The sequence below is a fragment of the Monopterus albus genome, unplaced genomic scaffold (assembly GCF_001952655.1).
Source record: "Monopterus albus unplaced genomic scaffold, M_albus_1.0 scaffold29.1, whole genome shotgun sequence".
In the NCBI taxonomy this organism is placed as follows: Eukaryota; Metazoa; Chordata; class Actinopteri; order Synbranchiformes; family Synbranchidae; genus Monopterus; species Monopterus albus.
Window position 1 is genome coordinate 3,363,803 of NW_018127909.1, and position 27,567 is coordinate 3,391,369.

At 41.2% G+C, this 27,567-nt stretch overlaps 2 protein-coding genes across 5 annotated transcripts in view; one reads left to right on the forward strand and one right to left on the reverse strand.

The window, feature by feature from the left end:
- Positions 1–3,775: 3,775 nt before the first annotated feature.
- LOC109957817 (nuclear distribution protein nudE homolog 1) lies at positions 3,776–10,662 on the forward strand. Of its 2 annotated transcripts, none has more exons than XM_020595991.1 (9): positions 3,776–3,959; positions 4,335–4,456; positions 4,603–4,768; positions 5,684–5,832; positions 5,971–6,107; positions 8,652–8,828; positions 8,937–9,022; positions 9,151–9,305; positions 9,902–10,662. In XM_020595991.1, the coding sequence occupies exons 1-9, from the start codon at positions 3,954–3,956 to the stop codon at positions 9,993–9,995; spliced, it is 1,092 nt and encodes a 363-aa protein (XP_020451647.1). In that variant the 5' UTR covers positions 3,776–3,953; the 3' UTR covers positions 9,996–10,662. The 2 variants fall into 2 exon arrangements, with proteins under 2 accessions (XP_020451647.1, XP_020451648.1); XM_020595992.1 differs by having other exon boundaries at positions 3,778–3,959; positions 4,615–4,768.
- Positions 10,663–11,326: 664 nt separating this feature from the next.
- myh11a (myosin, heavy chain 11a, smooth muscle) overlaps positions 11,327–27,567 on the reverse strand; it is a 27,756-nt gene continuing 11,515 nt past the window's right edge. For 2 of the 3 annotated variants that reach the window (XM_020595989.1, XM_020595988.1), the window contains 36 exons: positions 25,567–25,659; positions 25,307–25,370; positions 24,560–24,658; positions 23,993–24,136; positions 23,745–23,840; positions 23,523–23,641; positions 23,219–23,371; positions 22,893–23,066; positions 22,487–22,660; positions 22,191–22,305; positions 21,411–21,604; positions 20,815–20,936; positions 20,614–20,683; positions 20,297–20,457; positions 19,982–20,090; positions 19,668–19,799; positions 19,269–19,475; positions 18,993–19,130; positions 18,743–18,866; positions 18,439–18,610; positions 18,046–18,258; positions 17,732–17,876; positions 17,385–17,591; positions 17,169–17,273; positions 16,656–16,808; positions 16,165–16,413; positions 15,793–16,005; positions 15,440–15,652; positions 15,165–15,326; positions 14,592–14,720; positions 14,418–14,506; positions 14,198–14,321; positions 13,870–14,078; positions 13,514–13,622; positions 13,193–13,365; positions 11,327–12,391 (listed from right to left, as the gene is read on the reverse strand). In XM_020595989.1, the coding sequence (XP_020451645.1) occupies positions 12,256–12,391; positions 13,193–13,365; positions 13,514–13,622; positions 13,870–14,078; positions 14,198–14,321; positions 14,418–14,506; positions 14,592–14,720; positions 15,165–15,326; positions 15,440–15,652; positions 15,793–16,005; positions 16,165–16,413; positions 16,656–16,808; positions 17,169–17,273; positions 17,385–17,591; positions 17,732–17,876; positions 18,046–18,258; positions 18,439–18,610; positions 18,743–18,866; positions 18,993–19,130; positions 19,269–19,475; positions 19,668–19,799; positions 19,982–20,090; positions 20,297–20,457; positions 20,614–20,683; positions 20,815–20,936; positions 21,411–21,604; positions 22,191–22,305; positions 22,487–22,660; positions 22,893–23,066; positions 23,219–23,371; positions 23,523–23,641; positions 23,745–23,840; positions 23,993–24,136; positions 24,560–24,658; positions 25,307–25,370; positions 25,567–25,659 (5,289 nt within the window). In that variant the 3' untranslated portion in view covers positions 11,327–12,255. Of the gene's footprint in view, positions 12,392–12,871; positions 12,905–13,192; positions 13,366–13,513; positions 13,623–13,869; positions 14,079–14,197; positions 14,322–14,417; positions 14,507–14,591; positions 14,721–15,164; positions 15,327–15,439; positions 15,653–15,792; positions 16,006–16,164; positions 16,414–16,655; positions 16,809–17,168; positions 17,274–17,384; positions 17,592–17,731; positions 17,877–18,045; positions 18,259–18,438; positions 18,611–18,742; positions 18,867–18,992; positions 19,131–19,268; positions 19,476–19,667; positions 19,800–19,981; positions 20,091–20,296; positions 20,458–20,613; positions 20,684–20,814; positions 20,937–21,410; positions 21,605–22,190; positions 22,306–22,486; positions 22,661–22,892; positions 23,067–23,218; positions 23,372–23,522; positions 23,642–23,744; positions 23,841–23,992; positions 24,137–24,559; positions 24,659–25,306; positions 25,371–25,566; positions 25,660–27,567 lie in introns of all 3 variants that reach the window. The other variant, XM_020595990.1, reaches the window with a different exon arrangement.

Genomic DNA, 27,567 nt, shown 5'->3' on the forward strand with positions numbered 1-27,567 from the left:
GTCTGTATAAAATGTCATGGGAATACATCCAATAGTTTTTGAGATATTTCATTGTAGACAAAAGTGGTGGACCAACCAACAGACAGACATTGCCACCCCTTGAGCCATGCCACTAATATTACCAAGTGGAAAGTAACTGCACTGACATTCAACATGACCTCTTATCATTTTGCCTGGTTCTCTTAATTTCCTGTCTCCTGTGAGCTTCAATAAGTCACTAATGGGACTTCGTGCTCCAGCGGACAACACTAAGTCTAAACATCAGAAAAGAAAAGGCCTAAGAAACTAGTTCTCCTCATCACATGCCTGCCTCCTTGTGGTTGGAGTGTGGTGTTACGCATCCCTGTAGGGCCCTTGGCACAGTGGGGACATTACAGTCCTGAACCTTATGGCACCACCTGCTGCACTGACTGGCAAACAAAACATGATATGTAGAATTATTTTAAAGGTGATTAAAATATAGTTTTTGTCCCTCCTGTGATAGCAATATATATTATTGTGTAAATAGTTACGTTTTGTTTAGGTTTCAGATGTTGCTGTTGTGTGTATGCTGACACCCCGTGGAGAAGATGCTGCAGTGGTACTTGGCTCAAAATGATGCACCTGATGGAGGTTTGAATGTTTCTAAGGACGTTTTGTCCTTGTTTCCTGCACAATCCATTATAACAGGGACATAAAATGGACACCTAAGGTTCTGACCTCGATTTTTGGCTTAATTAGATCTTGGTAGATTAATGGTGAATGGAATCGGCTCTATAAAGAAGAGCATTTCACAGGGCTTCTTCAAAACAGTCAGCCAGGAGACAAGAGGAAACAGAAGAAGCTGTCCTGTTTTTGGTGTTGTTTGCTTGTTTGTTTTTTATAATAAAAGTATCTAAGCGAGAAACAGGGAAAGTTGGATTTCCAAATAGCCCATGGATGTTTGAAGCTCCTTGGACACAATAAATGTTTTTTTTTTCTAAATGATGCATTAAATATTTTTAATGGATGCCTTTGATTAGCTGTAAGCTGATAGGACTGTGACTCACCCTACCAGCTGTTCTTGTGCAAGGCCCCCAGTTAATGCTAACACAAATGTATTATTTATGGTGACTCAAGGACAACTTTTGTATGCATGTGAGAGAAAGATAAAGAGAGAGAAGACGTGAGGTTAAGGGATCGTTTGTGTCTTTTTTTGGTACTTGTTTTGCATCTCTCTGGTCATTTTGTATCCTTTTGCTGTCAGTTTGTTTTGCATTGCATTAAACTATATTTCTGAAACTGAATAACGTTACTGTGAAAAAGATAGCTGTTGGCTCCATCGTCTTTGTACTTTACCTAATGAACGATTGTACATGAGGAGTTGGGGGGACTGATTGACAGAAAATAATTAAACTGCTTTGCTGAGTAATTAATTCATTTTGTAAGAAAAAGTGCCAAGAAAATCTCTCTAGTTTCAGCTTCTCATATGTTAATATTTGCAGTTTTTTTTAGACTTTCATGATAAACTAAACAATGACAAACTTCTTTCAGTTTTTGGCTGTTGATTCAAAGAAGGCATTTTGGATCACAGTTAATCTATTAATTAAGAAAATAACTGGCATATTAATTGATAATGAACATAATTAATTAATTAGTTAACATAATTAGCTACCCTACTGTATAGTGGATGACAATCTTGGGCTTAAACGTTTAAACTGAATGGAAACACGACTATGTGCTTATGCACCCTCTAGTACACACAGCTGGAAAAGCATGAGAAATGATAATCAGTCAAACAACTAAGATAATATTTGTATAGCCCTATATAGGCTGATTTTATTTAGAATTAACCTACAATTTTACCACAAAAATCTATTTTCACAATTTCTTGAAGCCTTTGCACAGCAATAGTCCCACTACTGAGATCTTCTCAGTACTGTTTTATCCAACCAAACAGGCCTATTCAGTTTTACTATCATATGACAAAGGCAAACACCATTGGCAAAGATGGAAACAGCTAATGTTGCAACTGCAAATCCATGCAAAAAGAATGACTGAAACAATTAACTGAATAGAGTCATATAGAATGGTGAACAGCAGCCCATTTGTGGTAAAAAAAAAATGTGCACACCATCTCCTCCCAGCAGCCCACAAGTTTTGATTATGAATCAGAAACTCTGCAGATAGGGCATTTAAACACGCTGAGCTTGAAAATTCATTCCTTGATCTAGACTGTGTAAAATCATGTTTGGATTAAATAAAACCCATAAAATCACACTTGATATTAAATGTGTCCTGATATCTGCGTTCACTGGGGCAGTATTCACTCAGCGGTATAAACTGTTCACTTTGTGTTCAAAAGCAGAGACATAATACTGCTTAATGCATCATGCCTTTAAGCTGGGAATAGTGGAGAGGGACAAAGAAGCCAGCATCCATCTCACTTCCATTCATCTGTATTTGAGCATTACATTTTTAAACAAGTGTACTTTTCTTGTCCTCGGTGGACACAACTAGTTTCAGGGCCATTGGTTCTGATGAATAGATCCTTTTCTTTCTCCTTCTTTTTCTAAATAAACTAGACTGTGTTCCACAACACCCTAGATGAAAGCATCAGTTGGGGAGAATAAAGCCATTGTGGGCAGGCAGATGGGCTCTGATAGTTGATAAATTAGAGAAAAGTACACTGTATTTTGTGCTTGAAAAGTTGCAGTGTACCATGTTGTTTCCTGTCCTGCCAGAGAAACTGATGTGGGACGCTGGGACCCAGAAGTTGACATGTTCAGCTATGAAGAGGACAAAGATGATGCTGTACCAGTCCCTCATCGACAATGAAGCCTCTGCACCACCAAATCTTAATTCATAACAATTGTAACTGAAATAAATGTGAAGCTGATGCATGCTTCTGCAGGTTATGTGTTGTTGGTAGAAGATAGACAGGGTTAGATTCTGAGGTCAGTGTTTCATACTATTCCTGAGTCAAAAGTTGTTCAGGATTCTTCTCTTCAGCATCATGGACAGTGCACATTGTTTCACTTTATAAGCTCCTTGTTTCTTTTGCTGATTAAAAAGTGGCTAAACTCCTTTCAAAAATCCAACAGTTAATTTTGCTATTTTGATAAACATAGCATTCAATATACTGTATAACTCAAGCTGTGCTAACTTAAATGTTCCATCTTCTGGTAAAGTTGTAGCAGCAATGCATTAAGTTGGTGTTACTACAATAAACATTTTTAAAATTAGGCTGCTGCTGGCTGTCATTCCACTCCTTTGGCCACATGTAACATTAATAATCAGCACACAAAGTCCCCAGACCCCTTCAAAAATCCTCTATTTCTTTGTTAGAAACAAAGAACATGCATCATGAAACTAATCATTTCTTAAATGTTAACTTCTGGTAACTTTGCCTTAAGTAGAGAGTGATATTAAGTACCATCTTTAACATTAGGTTCCTGCTTTGTCATCTGCTTACGATTGTTTTACCTCCACAATGTATACGTGTATTTTCATACAGCCATCATAGATTAATGATGATCAAATAAATATTTTCATAAAGATTAATATCTCTACATTTTTACCGTTACCAGTAGTTGTTTCAATAAAAATAGTTGTGATTTGAGTAACGAGAGGGCTGTACCCCAGTAGAGCTTTATGTTTAGCAACGCCTCTGGATAACACTCCCTTGCTGTGCTTTGTTGCGTCATGACAAAACAACAGGAAGAGACCGGCCCAGGTATTACTGTGGGCTACGCAGCTTCAAATTTGTTGAATAATATGATTGGATAATACATGCCTGACGTCATCTGTATTGTCCAATGGCGCCCGAAAACTAAAGCTTCGTTTGTATTTGGTTGGCAATGGCAAGACGGTGTCTGTTGTAACGTTAGGAGAGATTAGCTAGTCTAAATTGTGGTACGTTGTTGCAGAGTCAGGGAACTATTTGCCTAGAATTACATTCCCTTCGCCTGTATTATGTTTAAACGTTCTCTTGGATGCAGGTGAGTTGGCTTACTTTATCTTAGTTGCTGCTTTGGGATATGGAATTTTGGGCGCTTAGCTAACTACATTAGCTTAGCTGAGATATAGCTAGCGTAGCTGTTATCGTTATGCAGTTTCCAGCACCGCTTTTAGCCTTAAAAAGCAGCGTCTTTACATTTTAGTACTTGCCATAAATAAACACAGACCATGTTTATTTACTTGTCTCAGCTTAGTATGGCATTATAGTGACAAAATGCAATGGCGGTGGTGACGTACATTAACCAGCCTGTTTAGCATTCGTTAATGCTAACAGTTGTGTGGTTTCAATTGTAAGCACGACTCTGCTCTTATAATGACAGCATTAAAATATTTCATATGATTTATTTTATTTTTAGGCACCCTACCCAGCATCCAGACTCAGAACAATAGAGATGGTAGAGCCAGCAACACACAAGTTTGCCTCTCTAAAAGAAGAGCTGGATTTCTGGAAGGAGCAGGCAGAGAGGCATCAGCAAAGGTAAAACTACTATTACATGATATAACTTACTGAGCTGTAACACACTACTCGTTAACCAGCTGCATGAAATAATAATGAGGTTTTATAGCCACATACATATAACAGAGTGGAAACCTTTGAGTTGATTTTGGTGGAGTTCAATTTAGTTTTGTCACCAGGGCTGACGAAGCTCAGGAGGAGCTGCAGGAGTTTCAGCAGATGAGCCGGGATTATGAGGCAGAACTGGAAACTGAGCTGAAGCAGTGTGAGGGCCGAAACAAAGAGCTTCTACTAAACAACAACCGACTTCGCTTGGAACTAGAAAGCATAAAGGTAGAGCCCCTTGATTATAAACAGGCCGTGGTCCTACAGAACTGGATAGTACTCAGGTGCTCTAGTTAGCCACACAAAGAAGATATCACGGTACTCTAGACGCACACACAAGCTCAGCATATCATTGCTACTGACAAGAAGGCAGAGAACGAACATTCAGTGTGATTTTTTTTGCTTCAGCTAATCTCTAAAAAATACACAGATTGTCTTGCTATGCTTCCAAATGCACCCTATCTATTTTAATTTTTAGACTTCAGATGTTGCTTTTTGATAAAGCTTATAGTTAGGATCAGGTGACCCTGCGCCTTCCCTTAATTATGCTGTTATAGGACTAGACTTCTGAGGGCCCCCCAATGATGCTCTGAGCTCCCATCTTCCTCCCCTCCCCTTCATGCATCTATATACCACCATTATGCATAACAAACTGTGTCTCCTCTCCTTTAGTGTCCTATCTCTCTCCCTGTACCTTTCTGCAGGTAGCCCTGGCTCTTGAGCTCTTATGTTTCTGACAGGCAGTCACCGACCACATCAACCTTCCCAGTGTTTGATTGATTGTTATTGTTTCTTGTTGCTTTTCTTTTCTTTTCTTTTCTTTCTCCTCTATCCACTCACCCCAACCCGTGAAGACAGAAGGCTGCCCACCAAGGGCTGGGGTCTGTCAGAGGTTTCTTACATTAAAGGGAGTTTTTCCTCCCATCTGTCACCAGTCGCTTGCTCAAGGGGGATTTGTTGGGTGTTTCCTCTATGATATCAATAATAGTAAGGTTTAGACCTTGCCATTTAAAGTGTGCTGAGATAACTTTTGTTGTGATTTGGTGCTATACAAATAAAATAAAATTGAATTGACTAACAATCCTCCATGACACAGCAAAACTGGCATTGTCATTTCATTTGAGGTCTGTGTTCTGTTTGCAGGAGAAATTCGAGGCCCAGCATTCTGATGCTTTCAGGCACATCTCAGCCCTGGAGGAAGAACTGGCACAGACCAAAGCAGTTAGAGATCACCTGCAAAAGTACATCAGAGAGCTTGAGCAATCCAATGATGACCTGGAGAGGACCAAAAGGTCAGTGTATAAGATCTTATGTCATTATCTCATCAATTGATTGCTTATAGTGCATATACACTTTAGCATGCTAGGCCAATATGCAGGATAATCCATTGTGGCTAGTTTTTATTGACCTGTCCTCTCTGGCTATTCCAGGGCTACCATCATGTCCCTGGAGGACTTTGAGCAGCGGATGAATCAAGTCATTGAGAGGAATGCCTTTCTTGAAAGTGAGCTGGATGAGAAGGAGAACCTACTCGAGTCTGTTCAGAGGCTCAAGGATGAAGCCAGAGGTATGCACACAGACGTCCACTCGCTGTAGCTTCTTAGGGCAGACACACCAAGCCAACATCAACGAACTCGCAGTGACATAAGCGGACTAAAAAAGTTACACATGAACACATTGTAAAGACTATAGCCTGCAACCAACTAGCCCAAACATTCTGTGCCTGCGTGGTCAAAATAACTCGCCCTACCAGCAGGTGGCGGTGTCTGTGTTTGCCATTCAGAAAGGGAATAAGGCTGAACTTGGGCTGTGTATGTACAAACTGTAAACAAAGCGGCTCTTGCTCACTACCGACGTTTTATAGCTGATTCTAGTTGAGACTGTTTGATAAGAAGTTGCAAATGGTACTGGTGTTATTAGCCTTTGGTGATTTGGTAGTGGAAGAAGAAAGTAAATCGTGGAGGTAAAAAATAAGGAGAGGGCCTGATAGTGGCCGACTGTCGGCTTGGTGTGTCACAGACCTGAAGGTTATAAGAGCTAGGGGTGTAAATCTCCATTCTCATCATGATACAATCCTATATCGATGCTCTTTGCCAGCAATCTGACGTTTGCAGATGCTTGAATATATGCCACGATGCGATTTCGATTCGATCCAGGGGATAGTGATGGATATCAAGTGATATTGTCTGCCTATTTTCAACAATTCAATTTTTATTAACTAAAATGTAACAAAAGTATAACTTTAAAAATTGTGGAGCTCCTCTGTTCACTTTCAAGTGCTGTTTAAATACAAATGATCACCTTCTAATTCAACAAACCTCTTTTGAGATGAGCATATATATTGTCTCACACACAAAAAAGATGGAAAAGATGTCTAATTTGACAAGAACAGCGCTTCACTGGAAATGTGTACATATGTGGTTGGCTACCAAAATAAAAGCACACAAAACATCGGTTTATGTTTTGCATCAGTGTCATCAGATCGCGTAGTGTTTGATTGATGTCTCAATCCAGATTGATGGCTCGTTACACCCTTAATAAGAACTGCTGACTCCTCTACAAACTGGCAGTGACTGACCCTCTGAATATTTGTGTCCTGTCTGTTCTCTCTGTTTATTCTGTATCTGAACTAATGTGTGGTTGTATTCTCATATACATCTGTACCACCTAATTTCAATGGAGGATTTTAAAGGTTTTTACCGGTGACTTTATGCTTATTTTATTACTGATCAAATACACTTGATCATTTTGAATTATGTTGTTCCTCATTCCACTCAGCCACTGTTTTCTATTAATTAGTGAAATGGACTTGCAGAAATTTGAAACTGGCTAAAGAGTGGCAATCCATCACAGCTGGTATCATATCTGGTTTTAGTACTAATGTTAGGGCCCTGACACACTGAACCATAGCTGGCCATCAGGTGCCGCTGGGTGTGCGATTGTCTCTGTCAACTGGTTTTTTCTTTTTTTTGGCGCTAGTCAACTTGGTTGCTGATCACTGGATTGAGGATGTTGAACTGGTAACAGAGGCAGTCAGTGACAAAGCAATTTTTTTTTTTTTTTTTTTTAAAACTTTATGCTTTTTCTCCACAAATACAACATGACAAGCTGACTGTACCAGGGCAAGGAAAAGCAAATCTTATCACTGGCAGTGGGAACTTATATTAGCAGTATTCTTGAAATGTATTTTGAACATTCATAAGAGAACAAGCTGGGAAACTGTGGCACTGTTGCGTTGTGATACCTACTGTACATTGTTCTTTGGCAGTGCTGATTCTGTAAAGTTGGCTTGTTGTAAGGCTGTTAAATCTATTTTATGTAGAAGTGCAGTTTTTCATACAGGGTTGACTTCTACAACATCGTTATGAAGCAGATACAGTATGACGGTATTTCCGCTATACATGTTTTGTAGCAGCAGCCTGCCACCGCAAAATTATTGACACCACTGCTTCAGAATTTTATGAACTGTCCCAATTACATAACTCTGCAAAGGGCTTTTAATTTGAAACGACAGAAACACAAAGTGGAGACATGAAGCGACACCTGGCTGAGGTGAGGGGGAGAGAAAGACAGAGGACTAAAACAAAGAAGAGAGATGATGGTAGACTGAAGTTACTAACATTAAGTCAGATAGATTTTACAGTTTATTACAAACATCCAGATGCAGTACATCCAGATTTGTTGCCCTTACCCTTGGTTCCATATTTCACAAAGTAATGTTAAGGATACTCATTGCCTTGTCATGAATTACATGTCATAAACGGTGTAACCAGCCCTTTCCAATGTTGCTTATATACTTGTTATCCTGTGAAATCAATAAATTATGTATTTAGTACTGCTAGATCTCAATAAATATGTTCTAAAGAATGTTTTGCAGCTGAGTATACAGACATATATAGCCATAGCCTCCACCTGGCTGCTGGAAAAAAACCCAACAGAAACACTGTGAGATGACTAAAATGGGTTAAAGTAACTTTGAGAGTCTGCAAGTTTGTTTGTTCTACAGTGACTGTAATGAAAACCAGTGTTCTTCTGCAAACATTTTACACTGGAATCTCTTTCACTGATGAAAAGCTGACTCAGTTATATGTGTTTTTCATGTTTGTGGCAGATCTTCGTCAGGAGCTGGCTGTACGTCAGAAGGAAAGACGTCCGTCCAGCAGTCTGGGCAAAGACGCAGATCGACCGGATCTGCCATGCCCCTCAACTGGCAACCCATGCATCCCCGGCACACCCTCCAGACCTCTCAGCTCATTTGTCACGCCCCCTGCTTCCAGCATCCGAAGAGGTAGATAGGAAAACCTTTTGCTACTGTAATAAATATACTGATAAGTAAATGTATGAGCTTCATGTTAACATACTGTGTGTTTACATGCACACATCTGTTCTGTTTTAGGTGATGGTCTAATGGGGACTCCCCTCACTACATCTGCAAGAATATCTGCACTCAACATCGTAGGAGAGCTGCTGAGAAAAGTTGGAGTAATTGACAGTTTTTGCTATTGCAGCCTACAGTGAACATTTTCTCTCAGTATTGTGCTTTCTTTGAATAGTATGATTACAGGTTTGGGTGTTGCATTTATAGGCTTTTTTTTTTTTATCCATGCCAGAATCTGGAGTCCAAGTTGGCATCTTGTCGAGACTTTGTGTACGACACATCTATCAGCAGACCGGCACTTCCAGCTGGTCGTAGTAGTCTGTCTGGTTTAGAAACAGGCCCCGAGGTCCAAGCGACCAGCATGAGTCCTCCACCTCAGTACGACAGGTGATTGTGTGTATTTTTCTATAGAAGCTTTACATATATTTTGTACCTACCCATAGGTATAAGTGTAAAACAGTTTTTTTTTTTTTTTTTTTTTTTTTTTTTTTTAGTGAAGGCTCAGACATGGTTGTTAATGTGCACTGGTGCTGATTTTGTGTATAGCTGGAACCCCCGTGTGGCCTTCATTCCTCAGAATGCACATGCAATGAAAGAAATCCTGTTTTCATTTCAGGTGCAAAGTTAGCATGACCCATTGTCAGAATGGAAAAAGTCAAAAAATACAGGAATCGACCTATACATTTCATAAGTAAATTAGAGCATGTTCACTTAGACTAATATACAGTAGATACACTGTTGGAACTGAATCTAATTATTCCTAGACTGGACTGGGTCACTGAATCTGAAACAATAACCAGGTAAAATCCTCTGTGTGCTTGATCTTAGCCTTTATTTGCACACAGAAGCTTCCATACATTTTTACAGGATAATTTTAGTCATTTTTTAAATATCACTTTATAAGTCAACAGATATTGGGAATAAAAAGTATTTGTTAATTTTGGGTTTGTTCATGAGAGTATGTGCTACATCTTGTTTTACAGTTTAGTGAAGCGGTTAGAGTTTGGACCAGCTCCTCCGAGAGGGGTCTCCCAGGGTGCCCAGTCCCCACAGGGAGGGGTCAAGATCCTGCTATGAGACAGAAGACAAGCCACCTCCTTCCTTCAATAACTTCACCCAGACCTCCTCTTGTATAAACTTACAGCAGTGGAACGTTGACCCAGGCCATCGTCCTGTGTTTCCATGTGCCCTGCTGAAGTGTTGGAACAAAAAATCGTCTGTCCTTGCTTTGTGCCCCACATATCACACCATGTCTATGACAGGAAGCAGCACTACAGCTTACTGTATGTAAAATCAAGGAATGCAGAACCTATTGCTCGCACCATATCTTCTGCTGTATCTGATGCTGCAGTCTACTGATTTGCTTTCTGTGATAGATCAAGCACAACAGAGCTGTTGAAACATTACATGCTCCCAGAAAACACATGTAGGACAGTTGTTGCACTTAGGAATGAATCCACTGAAGTAGCTAAATATATTAACAGCCACTGGATATGACCTTGGTATAGGACCAAGAACATAGAGGGTCATTTATAAAACAAATGAGTTTATGACCTAAACCTCTAAACCAAAGCTGTGAGGAATGAGAGGTAGACTGAACATAGAGGTCATGGGTTAAGTTTTCTTTGTATATCAGATATAACACGGGAACATTGTCCTATCAATAACGGCATCAATTGTTATAGGTCACAAAGAGCCTGGTGTGGAGCAGTTTAAGGAGGTTCACTTGGTTCTTTACCTTTAGTTTACTCCTTGGCCCTCATCTCATTATTATCACACAGACTTAGTTTTAGCAGACTGCTTTCTGATAAGGAGAGCTTATAAATGTGAAGAATAGGGATAGGATTTCTGCCTATATAAGGTTTGTCATGCTGCAGATTTATGATCTAGGGTGGCAAAGAACTTTTTTACTATGATAATTTCAAGCAATAATAGATTTTCAACAGATGAAATATATGCATAGTTCATAGTATATTAATGTATAGCTAGCCTATACCATTTTCCTGTTTTGGTAAGAGTTGTATAGTGAATAGGGAAATGATTAACAAATTTTACTGCAACATCTCTCCTTCAGACTTAATCAGTTCTCATTATTGCAATCCAGCATTTCATTAAGAACATACTACAGCACATAAAATATCACATTTCTACTGCAGTCATAACTGTATAATGTGTAGGAATTAACATGTGAGAATTGCAGTTTCTGCTCCTTTTTCTGTTTTGCTCAGAACATGAGCTAACAGTAACTAGTCTCTGTTCTGTTTTGCTCTGAACTAACATGAGCTAACAGTAACTAGTCTCTGACCACTGTGTACTGGGTGTGTGTATGCATGCAGCACCCCTATAGCTGCTTCTGCTAATGTGCCTGAGGTACTATACCCAACTTTTGTCCTGTTAAATTCTAGGTGTTTTTTTTACTAAACTGAACAGATGAGAATATTGTTCTGTTGTGTTAGTCACTGACCATGACAGAAACAATAAAAAGAGAAAATCAAAGCTTTTTTAAAGATATTTATTTATTGTGCAGGTGGTTCAACAACTAATACATATGAATGGTGTCACATAAACTTCAGCGGATTACATAACATTATGAAATGAGAATGGTTTGTTTAGGGTGAGCAGGGACTTTTTAAATTTACAGTAAAAATGTTGAAAATTATTTTGTAGTTGGTGTAACCCCAAACTGTGTTTACCCTTAAACATTAAGTTATTCCTGTAATAAATGTTATGTAAACATTTCTGGGCACAATAAATTTGCAAAGAATATAAATTGGTGGCTTTAGAAAATGTTTAACAGCTAAATATTTGTTCGTACAAACGGCAGCACTGATTGGAGGCAGACTGAGTATAGACATCTGTCTACAGATCCAATCTGACAAACCACTTCAGCATTGCTCTGAAACACTAACAGCAGTCAGACAGCAGAACGACAGTCACTGATAATAGCCACAGATCTGCAGATTTACACAGCGTCTCTGATTTGAGTTCAAGGTGACTTATTGTGGAGACTTGAGCCTTTGCTGGCAGGTTAGTGTGGTAATTAGAGGCACTTATTTTTGTGCACAAAACCTTCCATAAGAGAGTACCAGTCATTCCGAGCAGTACAAAACCATGTTAAAAAGAAAAAAAGGCAACACACAGCAGAGCCACTAAAACAATTCTTCTGGTTGATATCAGGCCCTTCTGACTGTTTTGTGTCAAGAAAAGGTACAGCTGTACACTAATGGAAATGGTAGAAAATATATATTTTTGCAGTGATATGGAAGAACTAGATAGCATGACAGGCTTCCGAAGTGATTCTTTAGCCCTGGAAAGTAATTTGGTTATTTGACATCCCTTACTCCACTGACTTTGTTCCATTGAAGTCGCCCTGGGAGTCGACCTCCTCCTCTGAGGCGTCGTCAACCACCCTTCGGCCTCCACCTATACGCCGAGGTGTGCTGCCAATGCCAAAGGAGGGCTCATTTCCACGCCTAGAGAGACACAAGACACAAATACAAACACAAAAATATGTCCCTCAATAAAAAGTGTGGTTACTAGAAAGCTGTTGACGTAGTTAAGGTTTGTCTGAAAACCACTCAGGTGTTTCACACTAGAAGAAGAATCGATGAAATACAGAATAGAGAGGTGGTGCTTTGGTTACAGGTTAAGCACGCTGATTATCTTGGTAACTCATTTCAATCCTGGCTCAGGAAAATGAGTTTGGTTTATTGCAGTTAAACCAAGCACTGAGAAATATATGGCTGCCTGGAAATAGGTGTAATAGAAAGCAAATGGTGCAGCTTGACTTAGTGACTGTTCTTTTCTTAATAAATCACTGGAGGCCAGTGAGCCATATTTCTCTCAGTTAGGCTCAGTGAAGGAAATGATAGCATTAAGAGTGTGCTCGGCGGAATGAAAAATTCTGTTAAGTTAATGAGAAATGCGATGGTAATGTTTAGGCGCAGAGGTACCTGCTGTGTTACTCCTTGGGTTCAGGATTGCCTCTGGAATAGAGATGGACAGCATTGTTTTGCTGGTTGTTGGTAAAGCTAAATCCACTGAACTAAATAGAAATCTTAATGCTCTAAATGTTTGTTTACAATTTGAGTTCATTTCCTTTGTGTAAAAAGAGTGTGCTGTTGTTAATGTATCTATTTTCAGTCTGCTGTTTTTCCTTTTGCAGTGTTGAATAAAGTTACTACAGAAAAGAGAAACAGAAAACACTCCACCTGCCTCAAGAAGAAAGCAAGATTTGTAGACAGAGAAGAGAAATCTTTGGCTTATTGTCCTACCTGAGTTTGCTCTTGAGAGAGTTGACTTCGCGGCTCATGGTGTCATTGGCCTCAGTGGCTTCATCCAGCTCCCGCTGCAGTTTCCTGCGGGCGGCTGTAGCACGCTGAGACTCCTCCTCTGCCTCCTCCAGCTGCCGTTTCAGCTGCTTCATGCGAGCATTTGCCTTTTCCGCCTGGTGAGCAAATGGGAAATATGCAAGTTTACTACTCTGATTGGCTACCCCACCAACCCATCCCTGTGTAGTCAAAATATCCATCCAATGCACAAATGTGGATGGCCACGCACTTTACTGTGCACACAAAAAGTGTGTATGGTTGTACCTGATCTTTGTACTGCTCAGCCTGTTTCCTTTCATCTTCCACCTGTATCACCAGGTCCTTGAGCTTCTTGTCCTTCTGGCGCATACTCTTGGCAGATACCTGCTTCTCCCTGGGAAATGACAGAAGACATCAGTAATAATAAAGGAGCACTGTTTTTGCTAAGTAATCCGTGAATATAGTGCACAAGTAGTATTGGTTTTAGTGATTCATTGCTAGAAAATGTAAATTCATTTAGTTGTGGGTGGATTAACATTTTGTGTGTGTACTGGCACAAAACCACTAAGCAACAGCAACAACTTGTATGTTTTGATCAGACACACTGTCTGCTTTGTGTGTGTGTGTTTGTTGTCCCCAACCTGTTCTCCTGCTCTAGTTGCTCCTCCAGCTGTGCCACTTTAGCCTCCAAGGCAGTAATGGAGGACTTGAACTTGGATTTGACCTGGTTCTCCATGTCCTGGAGCTTGGCCTTTAGCTCCTTGTTCTGGCGTTCCATCTGCTGCCGAGCACTCTCGTTCTTCTGGGCGGCAGTGCGCTCCGTCTGCAGCTCGTTGTTTAGCTGGTCCACCTGCAGAGGAAAGACAGTCTGTCAGCATGACGCTGGGAAGGCAGAGGTAGAAAGAGGGAGCACGTCTACAGAGCCAATAAGCCTTGAAGAGACTAATGTAGCTCCTCTGATCTTGTCACCTGCTGTGTACTCTTCCTCAGCCTGTCGTTGAGGATCTCCATGTTGCTCTGCTCCTCCTCCAGCTCCTCCTCTAGCTGGGCAATCTTAGCTTCCAGACGGCGTTTTTCATCTGCCAAGGCTGACCTGTGCACAGGGCCCACAGTAGAAATCAACCAGAATCATCTTTTGCTTTCTGTGTTCATTTCACAGACAAGGCAACAGCGTGAAGTCTCCACCCACTTTCCAGAGGTGTTGCTGGCCAGCTCATCAGACAGCTCGTCTCTTTCAGCTTCTGCCTGCTTCTTTGCCCTCTCAGCCGCAGCGAGGTCCTAGAGACAGATTAGAGATGAGTTCATTATTTCAAGCCTCTGCTCTCAGACAAGTTTTTGCTTTGTTGGAAATCTTCAACATTACCTCCTGTAGCTGCATGAGCTCAGCCTCCAGATTTTTGGCCTTCTTCTCACTTTCCTTTGCGGTAGCCAGCACCTCCTCTCGGGCAGCGCGGGCATCTTCCAACTCCCTCTGGAAGTCCTTCATCTGGGCCTGGAAGGAGGGAGATTAACAGAAACAGAGCCAGCGACAGGGAGGGAGACAAGATAGTTAGCATCAGTGTATTTGCAATATTGTAGGCCAAGCGCTTAGAACTAATGCAGCCAAGTATTGTGTTCCTCAGAAGCATCATTAGTTTATAGCACTTTCCATACAAAGAAAATGTCTAGCACTTTACAAGTCTATACAGTGTCAGACAGTATGTACAGTATGTGTGACCAGAGCACTTGAACACTATCTGAGTTGGAAGCTGGCACTATTATCATTTCAAATACAAAAACCTCCAACAAGGTACATGATTAGAAATAGAGGGAAACAATGAAATAAAACATGCATCCAAAATTACAATAAAAACTAATACAATACTGTACAGTATTTAGATTATTAGTTTTTATGTACTGAATCTGCAGCTGCATTTACTCCATCCCTTCATCTTACTTGTAGCTTGCGGAGCTGCTTGATTGCCTCATCTCGTCCCTTATTGGCCGTCTCAATCTGTCCCTCCAGGTCTTTCATGTCCGTCTCCAGCTTCTTCTTGGCTGCTGCTACCAGGACCTTCTGTTTACGTTCATCCTCCAACTCTGTCTCCAACTCACGGACCTGCAGTCGATGTATGTCATCACATAGATTACTAATGCAGCTGGTGTGTGATTCTGTGATGGTGAATTAGATCCAATTCTACTGGTAGACAAAATGTCTTTATGCTTCTTTACCTGCTTGACAAGCTGCCTCTTCTTCTCCTCTCCCATCTCATCGCGTCCCTGGAGGTCCCTCTCGAACTGGGCCTTCAGGGCCTGCATGTTGACCTCCAGACGCAGCTTGCCATCCTCAGCCGCCTGCAGCTCGTCCTCCAGCTCCTCCAGCTGGGTCTTCATCTCCTCCACCTGGGCTTCCAGGCCTCGTTTGGACTTCTCCAACTCATGGACCTGCCATCAATATATTTTCAAATTACTAATTATGTTAAACAAATTATACAATTGACAACATGGGATTTTCAGACTAAACATAATGAATCCTGTGCTAGTAGTTTAAAGAGTGACTTATTCTGTGACATTCCAGCACTAACATTTTTTCCCACATCATCCTTGGAGCTGATCAGGTCCTCCATTTCTGCCCTCAGGGCTTTGTTGGCTCTCTCCAGCTCCTCTCTGGCATCTTGGGCCTCGTCCAGAGCTCTCGCAAGAGACAAAGCTTTGGTCTCCTTCTCTCTGGCCTCAGCTTCAGCGCGGTCTCTCTCCTCTGCATATTTACTGGAGATAGTCTTCTCTTCAGCCAGCATCTGGAGGTCAGAAGGGGCAAAGAACCGTAGATAAATAGACAAACTGTGATTTTAATGTACATTGCTAAATAATGTAACCAGTAGTGCAGCTGATTACTTTTTTGGGTACAAATATTAATACTTTCAGAGAGTTATGTCTTAGTTTTAGATGTTTCTGACTTGGTCAAATTTCTTCTGCTTCTTCTCCAGGTTTGACACATTCTGTCTCTGGTTGTCCAGGTCCATCAGCGTGTCCTCCAGTTCCTGCTGCAGACGGTTTTTGGTCTTCTCCAGCTTGTCATACGCTGAAGCCTTCTCTTCATACTGGGTATTAGCTGCCTCTAGATCTCTCTGAAGACGTTTCTTGCCTTCTTCCAGCAGCTCGATGTTTCCTGTCATTTCCTCTAGTTTCTTCTTTGCATCTGACAGCTGCAGACAGACCCAGAATGTGTTTAGCCAGTGAAAAAAGGAATCTTGCTTTTGTTTTCAGGTTACTAAGCAGTAAATCTGATACGTCTTTTCAAATGTTCAAGCTCAAAGGTCAAGTGTATCTCATTTCTCCCAATTGCTTCTCCCCTGGTGAAATGTTGCTCTCCAGTGTCTAATTTTTTATCATATTGTCAGTCACTCTACCTGTAACCTCTAGATTGACCCCAAGTTTGAACTCTGACCTGAATGTTGAGGGTAGACACATGTCTCTCCAGATTCCTCTTAGCCTCCACCTCATCGTCAAGCTGCTCCTGCAAGCTGTTCTTGTCGTCTTCTGCTTGCCGGAGCTTCGTAGAGAACTGCAGTTTCTGACGTGTCTCCTCAGCCAACAGCTCCTGTAGCAGCACACCAGGTCCAAAGTCACTGAATTATTTCTGAACTTTTTGTCAGTAAGCATTATTTAGCCACAGGAAAAGTTACATGTGGAAGAAGAATTATTTATTGTAACACATACAACCAAATTATGTTTGGAGCTGAGGGCCCCGGGGTGCGTATGTGCCGCCATCCCGTGCAACGGGGGGGTGGGGGTTCAGTGTCTTGCCCAAGGACACATCGACATGTGGGCTGCAGGCACCGAGGTTCGAACCTTCAACCTTCCCGTTGGGAGACGACTGCGCTACCCACTGCACCACTCTGTTGCCGGACTGTATATAAAAGCAATAGTGCTCCTAAAATTCTCCTAAAAGTCAAGTTACCTGTGTGTCTTGGAGTTGGGAGGTAAGACTGGTAAGATCTTTGGTCAGTTTGATGTTCTTGCCTTCTGCTTCATTCAGTAGGTTTGTCACACTCTCCAGTTCAACCTGTATGAGGGTAAAGATGAGGCCTCTGGGACAATAATTTTGAGCATATCTGCATGGTTGTTTTTAAATATTCACTCTTCAGTGCTGATGTAAATACTGGTAGTGATTTACTGTGATCTTGGAGCAGCGTTCTCCCAGCTCAGCCTTCTGTTTCTCACTGTCGTTGAAGCGGGACTGAAGATCTGCCACCTGAACTTCCAATTTCTTCCTCTTGTTCTCCCCGTCTTGTTTGGCTTGTGCTAGTGTGCGCACCTCTATGGTTAATTCTGATGTCTCCTTCTCCAGAGCTTGTTTTGCCTTCTCCAGGTTTGTCTTCACCTGAGCAGCAGAGAGAAAGGAAACAATCAATAACATTTTGATTAGACAGGACTAAGAGGCTGAAGCACTATATAAACTAAACAAACAAGATAAAAGGCACCTGAGTATTTATAACACTTTATAAAATAATGCGGGCCTACTCGTTTGGACTGCTCCAGCTGCTCTGTGAGCTCTTCCACAGCCTGGGTGTGTTTCTGTCTCATCTCCTGGACCTGGGCCTCATGGGTCCGGTTCTCCTCCTCAATGGCTCTCTTCAGTAGGGTCACCTCCTGTTCACGTTTGGCTCTGGACAACACATGTTTGGATCATGCAAATGTTTACTGGACAAATCTGTCTTGCACCTCTATCTACAATGAACATTTTAATTACAAGAAATGGTGTTTTATTTAAATTATCTGGATTTAATATTTGTTGCATGTTACTCTGGAGTTCCAAAGTGTATTTTATTGCTGACCTCAGTTCTTGCTGTGTGGCAGTGGTGTCCAGTGTGTCCTCTAACTCAGACTTGAGGGCTTCAAGCTCCTCCCCAAGGTCCCGTTTGATCTTCTCTGCCTTGTTCCTTGCTGCCCGCTCAGAGTCGAGGTCCTCTTGCAGATCAGAGATATGCCCCTCCAGTTCTCTGATCTTCTTCAGAGCATTGTTCTTCTGGCCTGTCTCATCTTCTAACCTGTCAGTAAAATATAAACAATGATAGTGCGCATAAGAGAAATTAAAGAAATAGCATCCATGAAGATCAAAGTTGGAACAGAGCAGGTGTTGCTTTGAAGCAATCAGGTCCTTGGCTTTGCAGACTGAGGCGTACTGAATATTCAATTTGTATTATTTTTGTAACTTGTCAGGACTTTACCTGGCCAAAGCATTCTGTAACTCCTCCTCCTTCTTGGCGAGCTGAGCTTTGAGGTCAGCGATCTGAGCCTGCAGGTCAGCTATCTGCTCTTGTAAGTCATTTGACTCTGCCTCCAATTTGCGCTTAGCCTTGTCCAGCTCCTGTCGAGTCTTTTCTTCTTTTTTCAAGCGGACTGTAAGTACAGGGGAAGAATAACATTTAGAACAAATCTATATTTTTGTGATGTATGAGTACGACTCCAATTGTGACTTCAGTAATGACTGTGAAAATGTTTCATATGCTACAATGCAAAAAAGATGATTACCCTCTAATTCTGAGATCATGGATTCATGTTTATTTTTGAGCTTAGTGAGGTTCTTCGATTTCTCCTCTTCCTCAGCTAGGTTGGCACTGAAGTCTGCAACTCTCTCCTCCAGCAGCTTCCTCTCCTACAAAACACCACAGAGTACAGGTGGTCATGCATTTGCCGAATTTAGATTTCTGACACAGGAACTCTCAGTGGTGCCTGATCAAACGAAAGGTTTTCCTAATCAAGGCAGTTTGTCCACACTTACCTTCAGCAGCTTGTTGTTCTGGTCCTCCATTATCAGGATGTCATCCTCCAGCTTTTTGATTTTTCCCTCACAGGTAACCTTCTCCAGCTGCAGCTTTTGACGAGCATCCTCTTCCTCTTCTAAATGTTCTTCTAATTCCTATATAAAAAAGACCGAACCCTCAGTTTCAGGTGCAATTTCATCACATTGTCAAAATATATATTGCATAGAAATAAGCAGTGAAACTCTTAAGAGCAACAATAGCAACAAAACAATAGAAAAAAACAATGTGCAGACCTGCATCTGCTGTTGCATCTTCTTCTTCTCCACTAGCAGCGCCTGAGCGCGTTCTTCCTCCTCATCCAGCCTGGCCTCCATCTCATGAAGGATCTCCTCCAACTCCTGCTTCTTAGCTGCAAGACGAACTCTCATCTCCTCAGCCTCAGCATACAGCTCTGTCTCCGCCTGAAGCTGCTCCTGCAGTGCGTTCCTCTCCTCCAAAACCTGGAGCACATAGACAGGAAATGATCAGTAGATCACCTGTAGAACATAAATGGGAACTGTTTAACATATACAGCTGAAATGTGACATAAATTGGTGCCCAAAAACAGTCTCAAATGATGTCCATGACATTAAGTGAAAGCAATGAAACTTTTAAGTAGTGTTTGTGTCATTCTTTCAGATTTGAGTCTTTACCGATGTGTGTTTCAGGAAGATCTCCTTCAGCTCAGATTCAAACTTTGAAGCTGTTTCTTTTGCTTTCTGCAGCTCTTCCTCCTTCAGACTCATCTCCTCCTCCTGTCGGGTCACTTGCAGTAGAGGCTTGACCTATGGTTCAGTAGAATGGGCAACATCACATTTTAAAAATGGGGTTAAAAGAAGAAAAGTCTAAGAAATTTACAAAGGTACAGTACATAAGGAAGTAAATCTAAGACTACAGAAAAAGCAAGAAGTGAGGCTAAAATACAAGGCTGATGTTTTTGCATTAAAATACTGAATGATTAGCTGACCTTTGTGAAGAGCCTCCACCACTGCCAGTTCCTTAGTTTGAGGTAGGCAGCACAATTCCTTTGGATTACTTTCATGGCTGTGAGCTGTTGTTGCCTCTTGGCAAAGGCCCTTTAAAAATACATAAATAAAACCAATATATTTTGTATAATCTAATGCAAACTGCTCTAGATTCTAATTAATAACCCTCCCAAAACCATTAAATAAAAAAGGGCAAAATATTACCTAAAAGACTTTAACTTATGAGTAGTGTAATGCACAACAGACAGAATTTATTACAGGGTGGAGTCTGTGTGAGGATGCCTGTATATTCATACTTTCTGGCCAGGAAGCCTCTAGCCTGAGCTTGGAAAGCGATGATGATCACAGTGATCTTCAGATCTCTCTCCTCCTCCAGCTGGGCCAACACTCCTGTGCGGAAAAAGATCTTGCTCTGTCCGATCCTGTACAGGTTGGGATCCAAGTCCAAATGCTTGATCTACACAGAAAAGAGGTAGGCAAGAAAGATGAGGTGTTAATGGCTCACAAAGAATAAGACTATATACATGGGCACAAAATATCTGTGATGGCACTGATTGTGATTTTTTTTATTTGTTATTGATTAACAAGGGTTGGGATTTTGAAATAAGGTTACCATGAGGCAGCAGGCTTGTTTACCATCCATGAAACCTTTGGGAATAGCATTAGGAGCCAAGATCTCATAGCTGTGAGATAGAAATATGTCATGCTTAATATAGTGAGAAAGCTTCACAGCAATACACTAAACTAGATTCAAAAACATGATACATCTAGTAAAATTGTAAGAGGTTAGTGAACCATATCGGATCCCACTTACCGCTGGCGGAACTCCTGGAAGACAATTCGGTTGGGGAATCCTTGTCGACAGATTCGGATTCCCTCCAACACACCATTACACCTCAGCTGCTCCAAGACAAGGTGAGCATCCAGCTTCCCTGCCTGAGGAGAGCAGGATTCAGTTTTACTACACTGGGATTCATGAAAGAAATAGACACCACTGCCTCAGCACTGACTGGATGCTGGTAAATGCACTATATGGATATTGTGTTGTTTTTTTTGAAAAACATTAATAAACTGAAAACCAAGTATGCATTTCACTGTACTATGAGGCAACAGTTCAAAGTGCAGGACCTGTTGTGAATACTTTATCATATTTAGGGTGTCAGGGAGCTGGATAGGCTCCTCATACAGGGTTGTAGTCATCATTCATTCAAATGAGCCAACACATCTAAACAAGTGATGGGGTGCTAATTGCCACATCACTGTGCTGCCCTTTTAAAAACCATATGACTGGTCAAATAAATAATTTTATGATCTATAATTCTTTTTTCCTCGCTGTGCTAAACCAACTGCATCTTCAAAGGAATGCTGCATAGGAGACAGCAGTGTTGATAACAGGGCACTTGTCTTTACCCTCTTCTCGTGGTTGGGGATGATGCACCTGACGAAGTTGGGCTGAGTGTTGTTTAGTGTGGTCATGAGTTTGGCCAAAGACTCCTTATAGAGCTGTCCCACAGTACGGAACATGCCCTTCTTGGTCTTTGAGGCGCTTGGCATGGAGCTGTCCGTCATCTTGGCTATTGTATCAAGACCCACTACTCTGTCCGCTGAAACAGATGACATGTTATTTTGTTAATGAAAAAAAGATTTTTATTCAACTTAAAATGGTATAAAGCATTCTAGAAATAAATTGTGTTCTTCCTGCTGTAATTTAAAGGCCCTATGTTTACAAGTTTTGAGCAAATAAAATGTAGAATATTTCAAATTAATTTGATAGTACAGCATTCCCGTGAATGTCTTGCTTTATTTCAGTTCATGTCATATTTGTGGGATCTAACATCAGATGTAAACAAATTTCAGGATTCACAGTATCTTGCTCTAGTGGTGTATTTCCATTCATCCATCCATACACACTTACTGTATGTTGAAGATTGCGGGGGGGCTAGAGCCGCCACAGGGCCAGAGGCGGGGGGTGCCCCAGGGTGTAGTGTATTTCATTATTAAATATTACTGGAGTGTTAATTATCCAAAATTCAACTTTATTACTGTCACTGTTTAAAATCATAGATGTATTAGTTTAGTAGACCGTATTAACTATTCAGAATGGTTTTAATTGATCCTGATCGACGAATCCCTTGAATATAGATGTAACCAATTGTTTACAGTCCAAACCAGCCAAGTCAGACATCTCACCATCTTTCCAGAGTTCTTGCACAAACTGGCTGGAGGAGTTGCTAAGCAGCGTTGTGACGTTGTCATTTAGAGGGTCCATGTTCTTTGTCAACCAGGCTGTAGCATTATAGTCCACCTACAAACAAAACAACAGTAATGTTATTTGAGCTTTCCTCAAACATATTTGTATAACATGTCCACGATCATCACAGCAATATTATTTTTAAGTCAGAAGGAGAACATTAGTTTTATTGTATGTACTTAACAGGGCACTGTGGCATGTTTATATCATATTATCAAAATCTGTTCAAACTCACCTTCCCAGCATAATGAAGAATAGAAAACTCTGTCTTGTCTTTGAGCTGTTTAGGCTTGGCAAATTTCACATGGTTCCCTTGTGTGTTCAAGAGTTTCTCCACAAAGGAGACATCCGTGGCTTTGGGGAACCAGCACTCTTCATCGAGCAGGGCCAGGATACCTGGGGGGTTGTTCTGCAGAGAATATGCAGTGGTAACTAAGTCTGAACTACATTTCAAATGAGACAACTTACTAAATCACAAAATACTGCATTTAGTTGCCTTGTACTTGTACATGGGTAATGTCAATAAAGTTGAATCTAATCTAATGTTAAAATATCTGTGCTGGGAGGGAGAACTTAAGTGGCTTAACCTTTGAATGAAGTGGATTTAACTGACATGCTTTTATTGTCTCACAGTTACTTACCGGCCTCTCAATGAGCTCAATGCAGGGCTGCAGGTCAAGGCCAAAGTCGATGAAGTTCCACTCGATGCCCTCCCTCTGATACTCCTCCTGCTCCAGGATGAACATGGTATGGTTGAAGAGCTGCTGTAGCTTTTCATTGGTATAGTTGATGCACAGCTGCTCAAAGGAGTTGTCCTGCAACAAACAACAGACAGAGCTAAAGATACATAACCTGCATGGATTTTTTTTTTATTTTTATTTTTTTATATATGTTGGTGTTCACCTTCTAAAATTCAAACTACAAAAGAGCCTGGTATTTTCTGACCCATCAGTGAGCATGTCTATACCTCAAAGATCTCAAAGCCAGCAATGTCAAGGATTCCAAGGAAGGAGGCTCCCTGGCGTTTGGTCTTGTCCAGAGCTTTGTTGACTCGGGACAGGATCCAGCGGAACAGTCGCTCAAAAATGGCCTTAGCCAGAGCTTCAACAGCAAAGTCAGCCTAACAAATACAAATAAACAGAAAATATCTGCGGAGAGACCTGAGAGATGAAGATGATTTAAACTAAGATCACAGGTCTGGGGAGTAGTCATTTTATGCAGAATCAGATTTCTTGGTTAAATTATTTCACACAGTGCACTCATTATAGTACCTGCTCTTTGGTCTGTGCCTTCTGCACCACCTCTCTGCCCACTTTGATTCTGGGGGTGAGGATGGCACGGGTAAAGTCTGTCACATTGATGCCCTGCAGGTGGCACACCTTCTGAGCCGCTACAAAGGAAGAGACAGTTATGTCGATACACAACACAAATCCACAGTGCAGCATTAGGAATCCAAAACTGTGCACTGCTTGTTAGTGAAGGGAGCAGCTCACCGGTGTTGTCTGGCATAGTGGCCTGCTCCTGGTTCCTTTCTTTCTTGAACCCAATGTTTCCCAGCTGCATGACTGTGGAGCACACCTTCAAGATATCTGAAACAGAAAAAATCTGACAGTTAGCCTCATGGCTAGCAGAAATACAGGGATTAAATGTTCAGATAAATAGATGACACCACATGGACCTGCCTAATCCCACTTCACAATTCTAGCCAAGCATCACATCAGATCAAACTTATCACTGATACCAATTCTCTCTTCATCGGTGAAGCCCATGATCCTCATGGCCTCCATTGTCTCTTCATACATCTCATCATCTTGCTGCCCGGGGATCTGAACGTGGCCACAGCTCAGGAAGCGGTAATTACTGAAGGGCTCTAGAAGAAGCTCCTCTGAAAAGAAAACACCATGTTAAACAGGTTCTCTGAATGAAGGATGATTCTGTGAAGTTGTTGCTGCTGTGAGAAAATAACATTACTGGTCATCAGTGATGCACAGGAGCACTGTTTCTGAGCTTTAATTTGATAATAATGGTTTAGCATCAGTTGAAGGATTACATGTTGCTGCTTCATAGCCTCCCACGGGATCAAGTGAAACCAAGACTGAGTTTCTTTTCTCTTCATGAGTCCTGATTTTAGATAATTAGACTTGTCACATGACAGTGATGGTGTGACATAGTTAATCAAGCCTAGATAACTTCTGAATAGGTTGTAATTTTACCAAGATTGTGGAAAAGAGATGTAATTTGAACTGAAGTTTGAGAGTAGGAAATCTGCCTGACATAAAAACAGATTTTAGATTTATCATCATCTTACCGCGCAGTTTGTCCTTGGCGCCGGCAATCATATAGTAGAAGATGTGAAAAGCTCGTTCTGTCTTTGCCTGTCTGATACAGCGAGACTTCTCCAGCAGGTCTGAGAGCAGTCAGCTGTTAAAGAATGCAAACATGCTCTTTGCTCAGAGAGAGGTTCAGCCCCTAATTAATGTCCAAATGTAAATAAGATGTTAAAAATAAAACAAATCAAAACAAAAAACTAAGACTAATAATTTGCAGGCATCACCTGAAATTGGCAGTGCTGAGTGCACTCTTCCTCAAAATGTGTCAGGTAATACAACCCTGAATTACGTATCTAAAAACACACCTTCTATAAGGGAAAACATCTTATTCAGCAACAGCTAAAGTGACAGAAAACAACAGATACATGCTGTATGAGATATCCATTTTTGGGATTAGAATTGCCATAAAACTGTGTTTTCTGATTGGTCAAAACATTCTACATTCATAAAAGAAAACCTAAACCTAAAATAAGATTAATAAGATGGTCCTTTCATAAAGAAGCTATTATTGCAGGGTGACCTTAAATAGCAGGTCTGATACACAGTGGCACTGTGTTTAACTTGGGGAGCAGGTGAAACTGAAAGTCTGGAAAATGATTTTAGACCACAGTTTATTCTGCAGATCAAAGACTGAAGACAACAGTTTTTTGTAGAGTGAGAAAAATAATATGAACAAAATGTCAAAGTGAAAGATAAACTCATGAAGAAAAAATAATTAAGGATACAGGTCTCAATATTGGCTCCAACAATGTAGCCAGTCACATCAAAGTTGATACGGATGAATTTACCCTGGCAGGGACAACAAAAGGTTACAGGATGGAGTGCTGCAACTAACAAAACATACAAACAATATACAGTATGTAAGTCGGAAAACAGCTGACTGGTATTCTGAATAAAGATGCTGCGGTGCAGGAAGCCCTTAACAATCATGTCACATCAGGAAACAAAACATCAAAATATCCACTTTTACAAATATCAAACTCACAAATCTGGAGGAGTTGTCATTTTTGATGGTTTTGGCATTTCCGAAGGCTTCCAGGATGGGATTGGCCTGCAGGAGCTGCTTCTCCAGCTCCCCCTAGTGACAACAGTGATATACAGAAGCATCACTATTATATACTGGTAACATGAGGCAGTGGGTGGTGTTTGGTGGGGATGAGGTGGTTCACTGTGTGTATTGGTGAGGGTAGGTCTTCAGATTTCTCTATCAGTTTTGAGAAAAACCGTTAAAATGAAGTTAACCTGATACATTAGCAGGTTACATTGTGTCAAATCATGTTACCAGCACAAAACCTTTGATGAAACCTACAAAAATCTTTGCATTCAATGTGCTTATAATTTAAAATGATTCTGGCTCACAACCAGCCTTCTAGACACGCAGGGTGCTTCCAGCATGACCGCAGAGTCTACGGACCGGTGGGACCGGTGCTGGGTGATGGTGGGTAAATGAGGCAGACACTCTGTCACTCTGCATCGAGTTAATCCACCTGATCAAAGGGGTCTGTGTCGGCCTAGCATCGAGGTCAGGTGGTGTAGACTTCTACTTTAAGTACTCTCACTTAAAAACACTTTCATCTGCTACTCTGTAAACGAGCTGAAGCTATGAAGCGAAGCAGAGCATAGCTTATGTTTAGCACTAACGATGATAAATTAAAAATAAGTTCCTCTGAGGTGCTTCAGAAGAAAAGAGTCTGAAAGCCTGATGTTGCTAAATGGTTAGAATTAATGGTGGACATTGCCTCCTTTGAATCTCTGATTGCAAGAACTAATAATTATTAATTTGAATTTCTATAAGGTTTGTTTTTGCTATAAATTTACACGAAGAAGGAAAGATAAGATTTGACCTTATTATTCTTTTATTATATTATTTTATATTTTGTTGCTTTTTATTTGTAATACAGTTGGAAAAGTCATGTTTTTAATGTTTATGGAAAAACAGGAAAGATACAGACCAGCTGATGAGGCGCAATTCAGAGTTGGCAAAGCAGAGAGGACGGGCCTGTTCATTTATGTCACTGCAGAAAGGAAAGGGTATAAAGAGAACAGAGAAACATAGCACAGCAAAATGGCTAGAAAGTAAATGTAATAGCTGGTGGGAAGGATTGTTTTGTTTGAGCTAGTGTATATATATATAGATACAGATGCATAAGAAGCAGGAGTCAAAGCAGTACCTGAGGAGGAGAGAAAGTGAGAGCAGTAAGAAGTGATCAACCCCATGCTGTTTCTGTACAGGTGGGGTCTGTGGGAGCTTTGAGGTCCTACAGATGACAGAGTACTCTACAACATTTCCTCTGGTGCAAAGACCCACTGAGAAAGCAACTAACCCACAAATGAATCCTTCCAAAACCTACACCAGCACCAGACTGACATCACAAAACATCAACTTGCATGATCGTATCTGCAGCACTGTTCAAAACGTCAATCGAGGCTTACAGACGGTGAGTGAGCTCGTTTTAACTCAGTCAGGGTGGTGAAAAGTCAACACGGTCTCGCCACATGAATGTTTTTAGAAACTCCATACTGTGAGAACCACAAGGTCTAATAAACCCTACAGGACAAGACAGTCAATACCCCATATCAGGGCAACTGGCAGGAGGAGGAGGGGAGGCGGGGCTCAGTGTTTCATAGACAAGAACAGGAGATAGACATGCTCACACTGTGCTCGTTGATCTGTGAGAGATCCTGTCCCTGCCAGGGAGGCTTCAATCTCACCTCCACTGGCAGTGAAAGGGTGGTCGTAAGACAACAGATGACACAAAACTCAACACGATAAACCAGTCCAGGAGTAAGCGGCACTAGAAGTCCTTCACTGAACACTTTACAAGTTTGAAAAGTGACTGCGAGTCAGGACAATGATGATGATCATGCAATCTGAATCAGCTCTGGTTGGGTACCAACTAACTCAAGAGCAGTAAGAGTTGGGATCTTGACCCTTGGTGTAAAAAATTATCATATAATCAAGAAATTTTTTTTGGGGGGGGGGGGG

Excerpts from the sequence above, each read along its gene's own strand:
- LOC109957817 (XM_020595991.1), top strand. Across the intron at positions 4,457-4,602 it reads GCAGAGAGGCATCAGCAAAG|TTTTGTCACCAGGGCTGACG; the intron begins GTAAAACTACTA and ends AGTTCAATTTAG. Across the intron at positions 9,023-9,150 it reads AGCTGCTGAGAAAAGTTGGA|AATCTGGAGTCCAAGTTGGC; the intron begins GTAATTGACAGT and ends TATCCATGCCAG.